At 41.7% G+C, this 16946-nt stretch overlaps 1 protein-coding gene across 1 annotated transcript in view; it reads left to right on the top strand.

Moving 5' to 3' along the window:
• Positions 1 to 1447: 1447 nt before the first annotated feature.
• Positions 1448 to 16946, top strand: part of fam135b.L (family with sequence similarity 135 member B L homeolog) — a gene marked incomplete at its 5' end in the record, with an annotated part of 40116 nt that continues 24617 nt past the window's right edge. Inside the window, 9 exon segments of the mRNA NM_001094366.1 lie at positions 1448 to 1543; positions 2842 to 2921; positions 4934 to 5073; positions 5813 to 5883; positions 9448 to 9621; positions 10135 to 10261; positions 10376 to 10526; positions 12655 to 12704; positions 15756 to 15911. Coding sequence (NP_001087835.1) covers positions 1467 to 1543; positions 2842 to 2921; positions 4934 to 5073; positions 5813 to 5883; positions 9448 to 9621; positions 10135 to 10261; positions 10376 to 10526; positions 12655 to 12704; positions 15756 to 15911 — 1026 coding nt within the window.

Raw genomic sequence — 16946 nt, 5'->3', positions numbered from 1 at the left:
ATGAATTTATTCGCCACGGTGAAACGTGGAAATTCGCTGTGAATTCGTGCCAGGCAAGTTTATTCGCCTATCACTACTGGCAAATCTTCGCCAGCGTTAGTCTTTACGCCATTTAGTAAATCTGCCCCAAATCTCAAGACACCACCATTTGCTGCTGCAAACACTATGGGCAAATTTACTAACAGGCGAAAATTCGCCAGCGATGGCTTTGCGCACTTCGCAACACTTCGCCAGGCGTAAATTCGCCTGGACAACACTAATTCACGAAGATCCGAAGTTGCACACAGGATACCGAACGTTGGCGAAATTACACCAGTGAAATTACGCTCAGCAGTTCGAAGTGACGCTAGCTCGAAGTGACGCTAGCGTTGGCTAATTAGCATACGGCGTGCAGTTAAAGTACAATGGAAGTATATACTGCAGCATGTACCCACAGTATAGTTTATGTGCCATATGTTAGGAAATGTAGGGAGGAAGGAGGATACCCGGAAAAAAAATTTACGATCTTTTTCAGTCTATCGCCCTTTTAATAGGAAAAAAAGCGTTTTTTGGGACAGAAAAATTTTCAACTTTTTTTTGAGGAACTCCTATCTACTCTATTGCATTTCGCCTATTTATATATATAAATAAAACAATTATTGCTGATACCTTTTTTTTTTCATTTTGAGTGGTTCAAGACAAGCTATGGTAAGTCCTGTTCCACAGGGTGCAGAGAATAAAAATTGTTGAAAAATAGTATCCAGGCAACTGCCCAAGATCAACACTAAGGGGCCCATTTATGAAACCTCAGATTTATCTGGTTGAGATTTTTAAGGGGAAAACTTGAATTTTTAGAGGAAAAAATAACTTACATTTTTATAGATTTATTATATCCCAAAGCTGATAAAAGTCCGAATCTGAAAATACTCAAACCTGTTGAGGTCATGTAGAAGTCAATGGCTGATGTCCCTTTTACAACTTGAAGATTTGTTTTGACATTGTGATCGGCCCTAGATAATCCATGGGTAGTGATGGGCAAATTTATTCGCCAGGCATTGATTCGCTGCGTCAAAAAAAGTTGCACAACTACAAATTGTCACTCGTAAAAATGTGTTTGACGCCCATTGACTTCAATGCATTTCGTTAATTTTTCGCCGTTTCACACAAAATGGGACAGATTTGCTCATCACTATCCAGGGGTTTTCATTCGATAATCCGAAAAAATGAAGTTTTCACAGCCGAAAAAGTTGAGCTTTCAGAGTGTCAAATGTACGATACGAAATGCAATGTTTTGTGGCTCCAACTTTTTCGAGAAAATGTATTGATAAATGGCTTTAATTCTTGAGAGTTTGGTCACCTTTGTTTTCCTAAAAAATTTAGATTAATTTGAGTTTTAGTAAATAGCCCCCTAAGGATTTGACCATGCAATGATATTAATAAGCCATTATGTCTGTTTTTTCTTCCGTAGGTGATGAGCTGAAAATAACATGTCTGAAGTACAAGGTACCATAGAGTTTTCAATAGAGCTGCATAAATTTCACAACGTGGACTTGTTCCAACGAGGGTAAGTGTTTGTAGAACGAGGTATGATTTGTAGTTAATTTATCTAATTAGTATAACTAATGTAAGCAGGTAAATATTTTACATTCAAATAATCTTATTATGTAAACTATTCAATATTATTGGCGAGAGTAATGGCCCCGGCCATAATAAATAAATGTTCTATACCATCATGCTGTACAAACAAGATGGCAAGTCCAACCCTTATGTAGAAATATGCATATGCACATGTAGGGGACTGATAAATGTGTTCCCCATTTACCTTGCATCCTCATAAGGAATGGTCACCAAGAGGACTCTTGGTTATACAGGAGCTAGACTCCTCTTCCTGGGTTAAAGCCTGACCCCTAGCCTTCCCCAGTTTGGCCACTAGACGGCATTGTTTAATACTATATATTCCTGAGCACACGTGCTCTTGGTCCATTTTGCTAGTCCCCTTACCTGAGCAGTTACGAAGGGTGAAGTGGAACTCAGACAGGTCAAGTCTAGTAAAGATTGGCTACTCACTTTCATAGATCACCCTAGGAGGATAGATAGGCTATTTAGCCAAGCAGCTGAGGCTCCACGGATGAGTGTTGAGTAGCGATGGGCGAATAAATTAGGCAGGCACAAATTTGCGGTGAATTCCTGCATTTCGATGCAACCAAAATAATTTGGGAAACTGCCGTGAAAAAAAATTATTGCGTGTCAAAATTTTCACGCACATAAAATTGGCGCGCACTAAAATTATTTGGACGCCCATTGACTTTAATACACTTGGACCAAATAGTCACGCGTATAAAAAATTGTCGATTGCGTCAAAATTATTTTGACGCCCATTGACTTCAATGTGTTTGCGAATTTTGCTGTAAATTCGAAACTGCACATATTCGTCCATCACTAGTGTTGAGTGAGATTTTGATCCCAGGTACTAATTGCCTAGAATTAAGGACTGTGTGTCAGAGTGCACTCCACTTGGGGTAAAAGCTGAAAGCTGGTAGTACCTTCGTAGATGCTGTTCTATGTTTAAGTTACAAGAACCACTGACACTCAATTATTGTGCATTCCATCCAGTTACAGTTGCTCAACACCCTGCCTCATCACCGTTGCGAGGCTTCATACCCTGGGATTTAAAGTCTCATCCAGAACACATATTTTGGGGTAAAGCTAGAAGTGAAATGGTGCTACTCAATTTACTATAGCCGTACACATATATTATATTTCCAGAATAAGTTATATCACAAACAGCTTTTTGAGCCACTGACATAGTTGTGAGTATGTAGGTACGTGTGTATTTGATCCTCTTATCCTTTTTTATCTCAGATATTATCATGTAAGAGCATCTTTGAAGGCATCATCACGGATCCCTCACAGGCTCGTGGCTACACTTGTAGGTCAAACAGGTACCCCAAACTGTTTTCTTTTATTATAAATGAGGCTGATAATAATAATAAATGGGTGGGTAGGAAGATGACTTTTCTCTTGTGTTCATTAACTTGAGAGCAATGAGCAAAGGATTGATTGAATTGATCTCTTTCCTTCCTTCCCTCCTTTAATTTTCTTGCCATTCCTTCTCTTTTGTTTTTTTAATTCTCTCTCTTTATTACATTTTAAAATTTAAAACTCCTTTTTATTGTTCCTTCCATTCTTTCCTTCAACATGGGTAGAAATGGCGCTGCTTAATCTTCTACTAAGGGAAATGTGGTTTTTCATACTATCATATTCTTTAAAAATACAGAGCTCTAAGAACCCTTTTCTGTTTCTTCTACTCGCCTACTTACTTTGGTGAGGTCTTAACACTGTACAGTGAGTGCACACAATGATAAGTAATGTTACTTGTAACTGTACAGCTTTGCAAATTTTATGCAAAGCCACTACATCAATTGTTCCCAAACCGTACTGCTGGCTACCCGGAAAGAGGGGGCTTGAATCAGTTGCATGGCAGCTGACTTTGAAGGCCACTTAGGGCAAGGATAGGAGAGAATCACCATTTGCTCTTCAAGACACACTTGAAAATCCAACTTGGAGCTCGGTTAAGATGAGCTTTAGGGTGAATATGTTTTTAGATATTCTTGAAATGATGATTGCATGGCTGATATTTTACTGTATCTTTATCAATTTTATGAGCTAAATAGGGCCATGATCATTACAAGGGACTTGAACTAGTTTGACAACAACTGCTCTACATCCAAGGATCTTTGTTTTAGCAAGTAAGAGTAAAGGTGGCCATACATGATAAGATCCGCTCGTTTGTCATAGGGCCAAATGATTAGATTATAATGAAGGAAATTGGCGCCTATGGGTCGTAGGACCACATCAACTAGCTGATGCGGTCCTCTATCACAGGAAAAATCCAACCTGCCCGATCGATATCAGGCCAATTGTTGGCCTGATATTGATTGGGGAGAACCGTCAGAAGCCCCCACACAAGGTGAGATACGTTTCGAATTGGTCTAAAGGACCGATATTGGCAGCTTTAATCTGCCCATGTATGACCACCTTCAGGCACCTGGTACAAGCATGAATACTGCCCTAGACCCTGAATAAACAATATAGTTATGCAGAAGTCAGGACAGGAGCAGACTGATAGGACAGAGCAGATGTAGAACAGGAAAGGAACTGGAGCAGGACAGTTCAGGCGACAAATCAGATCAGGACAGGATGGAGCGGGTGTAGATCAGAACAGGATGTGGGCTGGAAAGCAGGAGGACTGCATAACAGGGGGACTGGAAAGCAGGAACAAGGTTAGACAAGGCAGGGAAAGGTCAAGGCAAGGTTAAATTGAGGCAAGATCAAGGTCAAAGCAGGACTGGAACAGGAGAAGGAACAGGCAAGGTCAGGGCAGGACAGGGTAAAGTTAAGGCAAGACAGGATCAGAACAAGGCAAGGTAAACAAGGTGAGGTTCAAGGTAAAGGCAGGACAAGGCAGGGAAAGGTTCAGATGGGACAAGGCAGAACAAGAAAGACTAGAGCAGGAACCTTTAGCTGGTGTTATGCCACAGTGCTAATGTAGGTCAATGCTCAGGCAAAGAGGTTGAGGAGGGCCTTATATAAGCAGGGTCAGTCAGCACTGATTGTTAAGAGGGATTACAGATATGTGCCTGCTCAGCTCATGACATGCCAGTACTCTCCATAACACCACCATAGTCTTTTGGTGTTTCTCTATACAGGCTGAGAGCAAGGATCATTCCTACTGGAACATTGTCTGGGAATGGCTGGTATTGTCCCAATGAAATGTAACTATGCTCTCTATGCGGCACGTTAATTCCCTCATTGGGTATTTGTAAGAATTATAAGTCAGCAGGAGGGCTGCAGGGCATGTACTGTATAAAGGTCATGTGACAGTACAGTATGGGTACTGTAGAAGAAAGAGCATTCAATTAAAGGACAACTTATTTTTTTTTATTATTTATAGATGATCCTGGGCCATACCCGCCATGTGTGTATGATAATGTTGTGTACAGCCGCATGTTTCAGATCCTGTACAGAAATGAAGACATTGACATTAATGATGTGATGGCATTCAAAGTGCACTTGCTGCTCGATGGAGAGAGGGTTTGTATCTTGAGCCATTGCTGCTATTCCAAATTTCAGTCCTAATACACAGTATGTAATCAAAATATTCTCATTTATTTGGGATTTTATCACGACATCATATAATACAGATTGATGGATGATAGATTGGATGGCTGGATAAATGATAGATTGGATGGCTGGATAGATGATAGATTGGATGGATAGATGATAGGATGGATAGATAGATGATAGAATGGATGGATGGATAGATGATAGAATGGATGGCTGGATAGATGATAGATTGGATGGATGGATAGATGATAGATTGGATGGCTGGATAGATGATAGATTGGATGGTTGGGTGGATGGATGGATGGATGGATGGAAAGGGGATAGAGAGAAAATCTTCTGTTCTGAATCCAACTAGGAAAATGATGCTGAACCTTTGTCTAGAGTGGGATCATAGATCTAAAATAAGTGGTGGGGTAATGTTGGGGGTATATATGTTATTGGGCACAGAAGTGAGAGTGAGAGCTCATGAATAAATATCAACTTTACATACATGATATTTACAACACTTAAAGGGCCAGGAGATGGGGATTTAGCCAATAAGAGATGGGAAAAATGAGTAAAGATTCAGAATAAAGTACTTGTTCTTAAGCTTGAATGAGTCCCCTAGATGGCTTCCAATAGGTCATGAAGGCACCTAGATGACTGCCCCCCCTGCACATTCACATAGAAAGCTCCCCCATGAATGGTGTGTTTCTTTGTATTCTAGGTAGAGGATGCCCTAAGTGAAGTAGACTTCCAGCTGAAGTTAGATCTCCACTTTACTGACAGTGAGCAACAGTAAGTTGTGACTACCTCCATTGACTTCCTCCATTGTTATCAATGCATCGTTATCTCAACATCCAAAACTGGGATTAAAGTCCCAATGTCAAAATGGAAAAAAATGGTGACCAGCCCCCCATACCTTTTCTTATGAGCGCTCTAGCAGTAAGAAGATCATCTCAAAAGAATGAAGACAGAATATTTATGGTATTTAGTGGACCATTGTCCGCATCCAAGTCTTTTATCTCCAAGGGTACATTTGGAAAGGCTTTGGCTTCTTTTGTTCCTGTGCAAGCTTATGAATTATATCCTATGGTTGTACACATAAAGTATAACATTAAGGTTTGGAGAAGTTTTCTCCCCAATATAGTGTATGGCAATGGTCACAAAGTGACTAATCCAGCATGGTCCTCCTTGATGAGGAGTTGACTACATTATTACTGGAGTTGGCATTCTCCAGATAACTGCCACCTGCAATGTTCTCCAAAGAATGCCTCAACTAGCACTTATCCTCCCAGAGCAAAAAAGTCCAAGACTTTCACTGTGTGGTGAAGAAAGGGGAGGAGCTCAAGGCATGTCTTTCTTTTGGAAACCTTATTAGTATTGATGGTTCATGTGTATCCAGAGTCTGCCCTTAGGTAGATTCCTAGAGGAGTACTCTAAGCTAGGGTATAATTGAGAGTTAGTAGTGCCTATAGGAGTATTAGGGAGTTAGGTAATAAAGAAGACTTAAGAACAGTAAGTACCCTGGTAGCAGAGCGCCCCTATGTGTTCAGGAACAGGGGAGGGTAATTCCATGACCTTTTCTTGCTGTGATGAAAGGTGACCTTGTACATGTGACTGGGCAATCGCTTCATCCCTATCATGTGTTTTCCTTTTCAGTCTCCGGCTTCAAGGTGAATGGAAAGTGATGGATTCAATAATGAGATGATAAGGAGGGACATCCTATGTCAGAGACACTGTGCATTGTGTGGTTTTAAAGTAGCAGGAGAGATAAAGGCAAAAGATCTGAGTCAGTTCATAGAATTAGGTTTGGGGACAATGGGATAAAGAGATATAGATCATTCTTTTGATAAAGGATTAGCGACTGTTCTGTTCGAGAGATGCCGGCACTGACAGTATTAATGCCTCCTTAAGCACCAGATGAACATACGTCTGATCTGACTGTGATGAAGAATGTCGCAGGATGGGAGAGCTACTGAAATGTAAAGCAATGAGATTATTCACTGAATGTCAGGGTCGCAGCAGGATATCTGTCAGTTCTGTGGTCGATAAGAAAATCAGCTGTGTGCTCTCAGTGGGTGATAAGAACTCTAACACAATGAGCTGCCAGTTAGACAACACTTTTTTAAGGAACTGTTACTGATATACATATTAAATGTGTCATACCACCCTAATCACCCACCCTTAATAGAATATTGTATATCATTCCTATTGCTACTATAGGCACCATCTCACCTTACTATACCTGCTATCCCACAGTCACATTCCCTTCCCAGAGACTATTATCCACTGTTACTATAGGCACCATCTCTCACTACTATACCTGCTATCCCACAGTCACACTCCCTTCCCAGAGAGACTATTATCCCACTGTTACTATAGACACCATCTCTCCCTACTATACCTGCTATCCCACAGTCACACTCCCTTCCCAGAGACTATTATCCACTGTTACTATAGATACCATCTCTCCCTACTATACCTGCTATCCCACAGTCACACTCCCTTCCCAGAGACTATTATCCACTGTTACTATAGGCACCATCTCTCCCTACTATACCTGCTATCCCACAGTCACACTCCCTTCCCAGAGACTATTATCCACTGTTACTATAGACACCATCTCTCCCTACTATACCTGCTATCCCACAGTCACACTCCCTTCCCAGAGACTATTATCCACTGTTACTATAGGCACCATCTCTCCCTACTATACCTGATATCCCACAGTCACACTCCCTTCCCAGAGACTATTATCCACTGTTACTATAGGCACCATCTCTCCCTACTATATCTGCAATCCCACAGTCACACTCCCTTCCCAGAGACTATTATCCACTGTTACTATAGACACATCTCTCCCTACTATACCTGCTATCCCACAGTCACACTCCCTTCCCAGAGACTATTATCCCACTGTTACTATAGACACCATCTCTCCCTACTATACCTGCTATCCCACATTTACACTCCCTTCCCAGAGACTATTATCCACTGTTACTATAGGCACCATCTCTCCCTACTATACCTGCTATCCCACAGTCACACTCCCTTCCCAGAGACTATTATCCACTGTTACTATAGACACCATCTCTCCCTACTATACCTGCTATCCCACAGTCACACTCCCTTCCCAGAGACTATTATCCACTGTTACTATAGGCACCATCTCTCCCTACTATACCTGATATCCCACAGTCACACTCCCTTCCCAGAGACTATTATCCACTGTTACTATAGGCACCATCTCTCCCTACTATATCTGCAATCCCACAGTCACACTCCCTTCCCAGAGACTATTATCCACTGTTACTATAGACACATCTCTCCCTACTATACCTGCTATCCCACAGTCACACTCCCTTCCCAGAGACTATTATCCCACTGTTACTATAGACACCATCTCTCCCTACTATACCTGCTATCCCACATTTACACTCCCTTCCCAGAGACTATTATCCCACTGTTACTATAGACACCATCTCTCCCTACTATACCTGCTATCCCACAGTCTCACTCCCTTCCCAGAGACTATTATCCACTGTTACTATAGGCACCATCTCTCCCTACTATACCTGCTATCCCACAGTCTCACTCCCTTCCCAGAGACTATTATCCACTGTTACTATAGGCACCATCTCTCCCTACTATACCTGCTATCCCACAGTCACACTCCCTTCCCAGAGACTATTATCCCACTGTTACTATAGGCACCATCTCTCCCTACTATACCTGCTATCCCACAGTCTCACTCCCTTCCCAGAGACTATTATCCACTGTTACTATAGACACCATCTCTCCCTACTATACCTGCTATCCCACAGTCACACTCCCTTCCCAGAGACTATTATCCACTGTTATTATAGGCACCATCTCTCCCTACTATACCTGCTATCCCACAGTCACACTCCCTTCCCAGAGACTATTATCCACTGTTACTATAGGCACCATCTCTCCCTACTATACCTGCTATCCCACAGTCACACTCCCTTCCCAGAGACTATTATCCACTGTTACTATAGGCACCATCTCTCCCTACTATACCTGCTATCCCACAGTCACACTCCCTTCCCAGAGACTATTATCCCACTGTTACTATAGGCACCATCTCTCCCTACTATACCTGCTATCCCACAGTCACACTCCCTTCCCAGAGACTATTATCCACTGTTACTATAGACACCATCTCTCCCTACTATACCTGCTATCCCACAGTCACACTTCCCAGAGACTATTATGGAAGCCTAAAAGTTGCATCAATATAATACCCAATTCTGAACATATGACTGTTTTCATGCAGAGGGAACTACAACAACAACAACAACAATAGTCACTTACACATGTAAACATTTTTTCCAGGCTGAAAGACATGTCGGCTGTGCCCTTGATCAGCAGTCGCACTCTGGGCCTACATTTCCACCCGACGAGCGGTTTGCACCACCATGTTCCCGTCATGTTTGATTATTTCCACTTGTCTGTGATTTCTGTTACAGTGCACGGCTCATTGATAGCCCTGCATCAGCCGCTGATAAGGTAAATGCAGCAAATCAATGCACCTGCCTACACACAAAATGCTCTTGAAAAGGAGAAATTCTGTAAAAGAAAAAAATACATTGTTGCCATGAAATACAGTCTCTGCCTTGTGATTGTACCAATTTTATAATTTTAGCCATGTCACCAACACAATTTGTCATAAATTAAGGAGGAATTTAATTTGTCTTCTTTTAAAGGGAAAGTATATGTTCCCTTTCCATTAAAGTGACCCCATAAAGCTCATTTTGAGCCCAATCCAGAAGTGATGGATTTGGTGCATTTCTAATTTATTTACATGCATGGATGATTGAGAAGATAACAATCAGAACTAAGGAACTCTGCCCCAAGTGCAGCCAATAAAACAAACAAAGGTTGTGAGATAGACTCCATAGAGTGTCCTTGATCCCAAGCTTGGTCCTACAGATCCAAATTGAGACAAATATCTTCAACAACTCTTCTGCAATTTGCATTATGCAAGGGAAAACTAAACATCTGCCCATCTTGCAATTGTAGCTTTGCCCGCCCGGTGAAAGCATCATGGTTGGGGAAAAGTGGCCAGGAACTGGTCACAGACAACACCAGCATTTCAATGGAGAACCTGGTGTTCGGAAGTGCTTACTGCAAGCCACCATCATCAGAGGTAGGTTTGGTCTTTAGCAGTCAGAGACTAGAGCAGCAATTTGATGGCTGGAGAAGGGATTTGAATCCATTTCAAGGTTCTGAAGTTTTACTAACTTTTCGTTTTGTGTCCCAGGGAAGTTATGTCCCATCAGAAGACTGCATACAACATGCCTATAAATGGCACAAGGACCTCTGCCAGCTTCTGCTTTCTGCCTACAGTGCCCTGGGCTTGTGTCATGCCAACGTCTTAAAAGAAATTCCAGACCTACCCCACTCTGAGATAGGTTTGTATTTGCTCTGTATTCCTTTCTATTATAAAGTTCATGTTTTGATGCATGAGGTTCTTCAGTGGGTGACAGAACACACAGAATAGATCCCTATTGATTTCAATGATTGCAATGACTTGGCCTAACAGGTGCCCTCATTGGCCAGACGATTGTTTCTAAGAAACGTTATGTGGGGCCAAGTTGCTTCTGTACAATTTGTTTTTATGGAAGTCTGAGCAAGTGCTTTAAACCACCCAGTACAACACAGGTGCAACAACACTCAAAAAGTACAATAGAACTTGCCTGAAAAAAAACCCAATCCCCATCATCAGGCCAAAAGGCCCACAATGAAAAAGAGGCTTTGGATTTCCCTCAGCTGAAGCCAGGAGGAGCCCCTTTTGCCCCAACCAGAATTCCAGCAGGAAACAAGGATCCTCATACCCCCTTCACTGCAAGGTTGGGGGGGGGCATTTTTACAACTCCCTACAGCCCCCTACATTTTAAAAATTCAATTACACTCAATGCCCAACAGGCTGGGGTAAAAGAGCAGGTGCATGCTAAAGTACCAAAGTAAAGTGTGCATGGTGCCTCTTGATTTTGGTGCCACAATCACCTTGATCCATGAGGCAACCCACAAGTTCAAATCCCGGGGTGCAAAATGCTCAGGCTTCATAGCAACCAGCCTTTAGGCCAGAGGATCAAGTGCATCTCAGTTTCTCCAGCAGGAGATGCAACTTACCCCCAGGTTGTGTCATTGGCAGATGCCTTCATGTTCACTTTGAAGCAATGACTACAGAATTGAGGACGAAAATGCTGCATTGTGGGTAAAGAAACATGGTGATTGATGTCAAAAATTACACCTTCCACAAGCAGTCGTTGCTGATACATGGGGGCTTATTTACCGCTACAATCGGCCAAATGCGAAATAGACACACATTGTGGGCTATCACAATACATCTCTTCCCCCAACATTCCTGCTTAATTGTGGCCTTTCATGCACTCTATAATTTGCTACTTATTAAAGGACAAGGAAAGTTAAACTAAAGAAGTAGGTAGAAATGTTGTACATGATGTTGTGTGCTTCTGTACCAGCCCAAGGCAACCACAGCCCTTTAGCAGTAAAGATCTGTGTCTCCAAAGATGCCCCAGTAGCTCCCCATCTTCTTTTCTGCTGATTCACTGCACATGCTCTGTGCTGCTGTCACTTACTGAGCTTAGGGACCCACTCACAATATACAGTACACATAGAATAAAATGTCACAATATAAGGCTGATTAGTAATTAATACACATAATTACTACATGGCAGCACAGAAACCAGTGCAATTAGCATCAGAATTGAATAATCAGCAAACCTGTAGCATCAGCTTATATTACAGCCAGGGAAGCTCATTTTCTGCTGGATAATTAGTGACGAGCCCTAAGCTTAGCTTCTCAACAGCCAATCAGAGCCCACTGAGCATGTGAGTGTCACAGACACTTTCCAAGATGGTGACCCCCTGTGACAAGTTTGAAGTCCTGGATCATTGCTGCTATTGACAAGCTCAAACTTTAGCCTCGTGCAATAAGTTCACTATATAAAATATGCCATTTATAGTCACATTTGTTTTTAGGGTTTAGTTCTCCTTTAAGTGCCTGTTGAAGTCCATGGTACAATCCATGGTTGAACAAGGTGAGGTCAATACACAGTAAAGATTATTAGGGCATACCCAGTACAATGGTTAATTGTGCCACTATATTCAGACATTTCTTTGCCTTTATAATGAAGATTTCCGAGGAGGACCCAACCCAAGGTCTTCACAAGCCGTTGTACAAACTCCTCTCCATAGGCTGAGGAATTGAGGTCGAGATTCCCCTGTGAGATGATTGTATAGAGGAGGAACTAGGCCATACATTTTATCTCTCATCTTTTATTAACACCAGTGGTTTCATGGCTCCAGTCTCTTCCAGACCATGTTATTGACCCACGGCCAGGAGACATGTCAACGACACAATCACGTGGCCTGTAAATAACATGGTACAAAGAATCATTTCATGGTCTGTTTCATGCAGCAACGTAACCCAGTCTCTACCTCTCTCTCTTTTAGTCAAATAAAACAAAATCAAATCCCTCCTGCTAATAAAATATCTGTTCCTTTGTTTTCCAGATGAATTACCAACTGAAAGGACTTTATCTCAGCTGTGCAACCAACTGCAGGTAATGACGACACAATTACTTTCTTTCCTTATAATTATGGATTCTGGAAGCAATAAATATGTCACCTGGTGGCACCCCCCTGTCACTGCCCCAAGTTTTACAGTTACAGAACCACTGCCTTAATTACATTGGTATCTGAGTCTTTACTTACCCTTTAAATGGCTATAATAGGAAGCAAAAAAGTAGGACGGTGCATATCCATGGGAAACAGGATTTTAAAAACAGAATTGCAGTTGGTCAGATCAAAATCTATTCCATTGACTCAAAAAAAAAAAGCTTGTGTTGAATTCTGCACCCCCCCCCCAATGGTATTGAGGAATGTCCATTAAAGGGGTTGTGCACCTTTAAATCCCTTAAATTAACTATTAGTATTATGTAGAGAGTGATATTCTGAGACAATTTGCAGTTATCATTTTTTATTATTTGTGGTTTTTGAGATTTTTTTTGAGACTTTTTATTCAGCAGCTCTCCAGTTTGCAGTTTCAGCAGTCTGGTTGCTAGGCTCCAAGTTCCCCTAGCAACCATGCATTGATTTGAAAAGAGACTGGAATAGGAGAGAGATGAGTAATAAAAAGTAATAACAATATATTTGTAGCCTTACAGAGCATTTGTTTAGATGGGGTCAGTGACCCTGATTTGAAAGCTGGAAAGAAAAAAGCAAATAATTCAAAAACGATAAAAAAGAACAAATGAGGACCAATTAAAAGGTTGCTTAGAATAAGTCATATTATAACATATTAACAGACAAAACTTAAAGGTGAACAATCCCTTAAATTCGTCAATCTTTTGTTAGGCTTCTTGTCTGTCTGAGGAGCCTCATATCACCAGTGTAAACTCATAGTCATTGTAATTATGTTCTAATGAACGAGCTGTAATTACACTAACAGCAGATACATGTTTAATCGCCACTCTTAATTAAAGAACAGGTAAATACGGTCTTGTTATCAGTATTAGCTGAAACCATTCATAATATTACAGCCCCATCTGGTGGATTGTAAGGATTCTGCACTGTTCTGATAATATTTGCAATATTTAGTACAAAAATTATTTGTATTATAAGGGATAATGTACCCCCTACTGTAAATGATAAGGATATTAGAAGTCACTGAGGGGTTGTTCTGTGACCATATAAAGGCACAAGGCTGCAGGCTGAGTTATACAGGGAACTCTGAGTATCACTCATGTATTATAAGGGATAATGTACCCCCTACTGTAAATGATAAGGATATTAGAAGTCACTGAGGGGTTCTGTGACCATATAAAGGCACAAGGCTGCAGGCTGAGTTATACAGTGAACTCTGAGTATCACTCATGTATTATAAGGGATAATCTTCCCCCTACTGTAAATGATAAGGATATTAGAAGTCACTGAGGGGTTGTTCTGTGACCATATAAAGGCACAAGGCTGCAGGCTGAGTTATACAGGGAACTCTGAGTATCACTCATGTATTATAAGGGATAATGTACCCCCTACTGTAAATGATAAGGATATTAGAAGTCACTGAGGGGTTGTTCTGTGACCATATAAAGGCACAAGGCTGCAGGCTGAGTTATACAGGGAACTCTGAGTATCACTCATGTATTATAAGGGATAATGTACCCCCTACTGTAAATGATAAGGATATTAGAAGTCACTGAGGGGTTGTTCTGTGACCATATAAAGGCACAAGGCTGCAGGCTGAGTTATACAGTGAACTCTGAGTATCACTCATGTATTATAAGGGATAATCTTCCCCCTACTGTAAATGATAAGGATATTAGAAGTCACTGAGGGGTTGTTCTGTGACCATATAAAGGCACAAGGCTGCAGGCTGAGTTATACAGGGAACTCTGAGTATCACTCATGTATTATAAGGGATAATGTACCCCCTACTGTAAATGATAAGGATATTAGAAGTCACTGAGGGGTTGTTCTGTGACCATATAAAGGCACAAGGCTGCAGGCTGAGTTATACAGGGAACTCTGAGTATCACTCATGTATTATAAGGGATAATGTACGTGGCCAGTATATTACCAGCCTGGCCAATAATAATGATGCTCGATACCAATGTTATTATTAGGGCAGAAAGATAAAATATTGCTTTACACAAAAGTCAGAAACCCTACGTAATATAAATTATTATTTACAGTCACTGGGGAATTCTGTGCCTTGTGGATAATCTCCTTTTCATCCGTAAAAGACCGGCCCCTAGACAATAGATTTCCTTGCAAACTGGAAAACTGTGGATCAAAAAAGTTCCTTTAAAAACATTTAAAATGTTCTTGAATATTTATTGGATGAGAGTAAAACTTGACTGCGATGTGAAAAATTTAAGAATTGCCACGTTTTACAGACAGCAATAAGTAGCGGCCTGATATTAAAGGGTAACTAAAACCTCCTAACTCTGCCCTAGATGAACCACCTGCTTATTGTAAAGACAAATAGATGAGTAAAGGTGGCCAGAGACGCACAAATAATATCGTATGAAACTAATTTTAGTACGATATTTGTTGCATGTATCATGGGAAAAGAGCCGGCCGATATCAGCAGAAAACTTGGATATCGGACGGCTTGTCGATTGCGCTGGACGGAAAATTTTGATCGGGATCTTTTGAAGGGACTAGGGATGGTTGAATTTGACCCGTATCGTTTGCCAAAAGATATGTCGCAGACGCCCGTTAAAGTCTATGGGCGGCAAAAAACATTTTGTCGCGCAGTGAAATTTTTTTGGACGCGAGACGCCATACGAGTCTATGGGCGTCGTTTCCACGGCGAAACAATGCGAAAGAATTCGCCCATCCCTAGAAGGGACCCAAACATCAGCCATTGTTAGTGCTGAATCATCAGACACAGGCAGAATTCTATTGTTTCTATATGTACATCTGACCATTCAGCTCTACACGTGTGTATTGAAATGAACCATCTTTCTTGGAAACGTCTTTTCCAAGAAAGGTCGCAATTGTTACGTCTGCGGCACCTTAAAGGTTACTGTATGTGAGTGTGTGCAGAGCTGAGACTGGATTATACGTGCGCCTAACGCTGAGGGTTAATAGGATATTTTGTGTTTCAGCTGCTGAGTGACCCCGAGGAGATAACGGAACAGATAAGTAAGGACCTGGCGTGGCTCCGCTCTCAGCTGCTCATAACGTGGAGCCACTTCCTGGAAACGGTCACCCTTCAGCCTGATGTCACTTCCTATCTGATGCAGGAACACCACACGCTGAGGGTAAGGCAAACTCCACCCCCGGGCCCAAGGAAAATCTTCCACCATGAACCCATTCCATTGCTTCCTCTCTTCTTGTTCTCTCTTCCTCTGCTCTTTTCCTCTTTCTCTTCTTTTCTTCCTTTCTGCCCAAGTGGTTCTTAAAGGAGAACTAAACCCTCCGATAAGTAAAGCCGCTACCTACTGCCCTATCATTGTTGACTACCCCTGAAAGTGCCCCTAACACAGTACTCATGTATCGCTGCAGAGTAAGCGCAGCAGAGCTCGTGGGCGCCATCGTCTGGCCAGGCCCGGATTTGTGGAGAGGCCACCAAAGCCCAGGCCTAGGGCTGCAGAATTTTAGGGGCATATGCTGCCCAATCACACCCACAGAGCACAAATTCGCCAGGCTTTAGGGATCGAAATACCGCTAGATTCTATCGCCTTCGCTAGCGTTAGTCACTTCGCCCTTTAATAAACGTGCCCCTATGTCTGTGTAGCTGTCCATTCACAAAGCAATATGATTGGACAATTCAGCCCTGAAGTATCAACAATAGAATTTAATTGTGTTTTTCACCTCACTGTATTTTATCTACACATTAAAGACTCGAGAGGACTAATCCCCAGTGAAGAATTATTTCTAGCGATGGGCGAATTTATCCCATTTCGCTTCGGCGCGATTTTCGCAAATTTCCCGCAAAATTTGCGAAACTGCGATTTTTAGCGGCCATTAAAGTAAATGGGCGTAAGTTTATTGTCGCCGGCGTCTAAATGGGCGTCAGAACCGGCATCGAAATTAGCGCCGCCATAAAAAAGTTTTCTACGTTGGCGAATTTTCGCCAGTGACTTTTCACAGCAAATTTGCGAATTTATTATTTATTTAAACAGGCAGATTTGCTGCGAATTCGCACCTGTCGAATAAATTCACCCATCACTAATTATTTCTACATGACCTGCTCCTCTCTCATATTCACTGCCTGTTTTAAAGTAATTGGCTGCAGTTCATGCCATGCTGATAGGCCAGTGCATAATGAAAGCCACTCTTCATGGAGCGTCGTT

This window comes from Xenopus laevis, chromosome 6L, assembly GCF_017654675.1.
Source record: "Xenopus laevis strain J_2021 chromosome 6L, Xenopus_laevis_v10.1, whole genome shotgun sequence".
Lineage (NCBI taxonomy): Eukaryota > Metazoa > Chordata > Amphibia > Anura > Pipidae > Xenopus > Xenopus laevis.
This window is presented reverse-complemented; position numbering and strand designations above follow the sequence as displayed.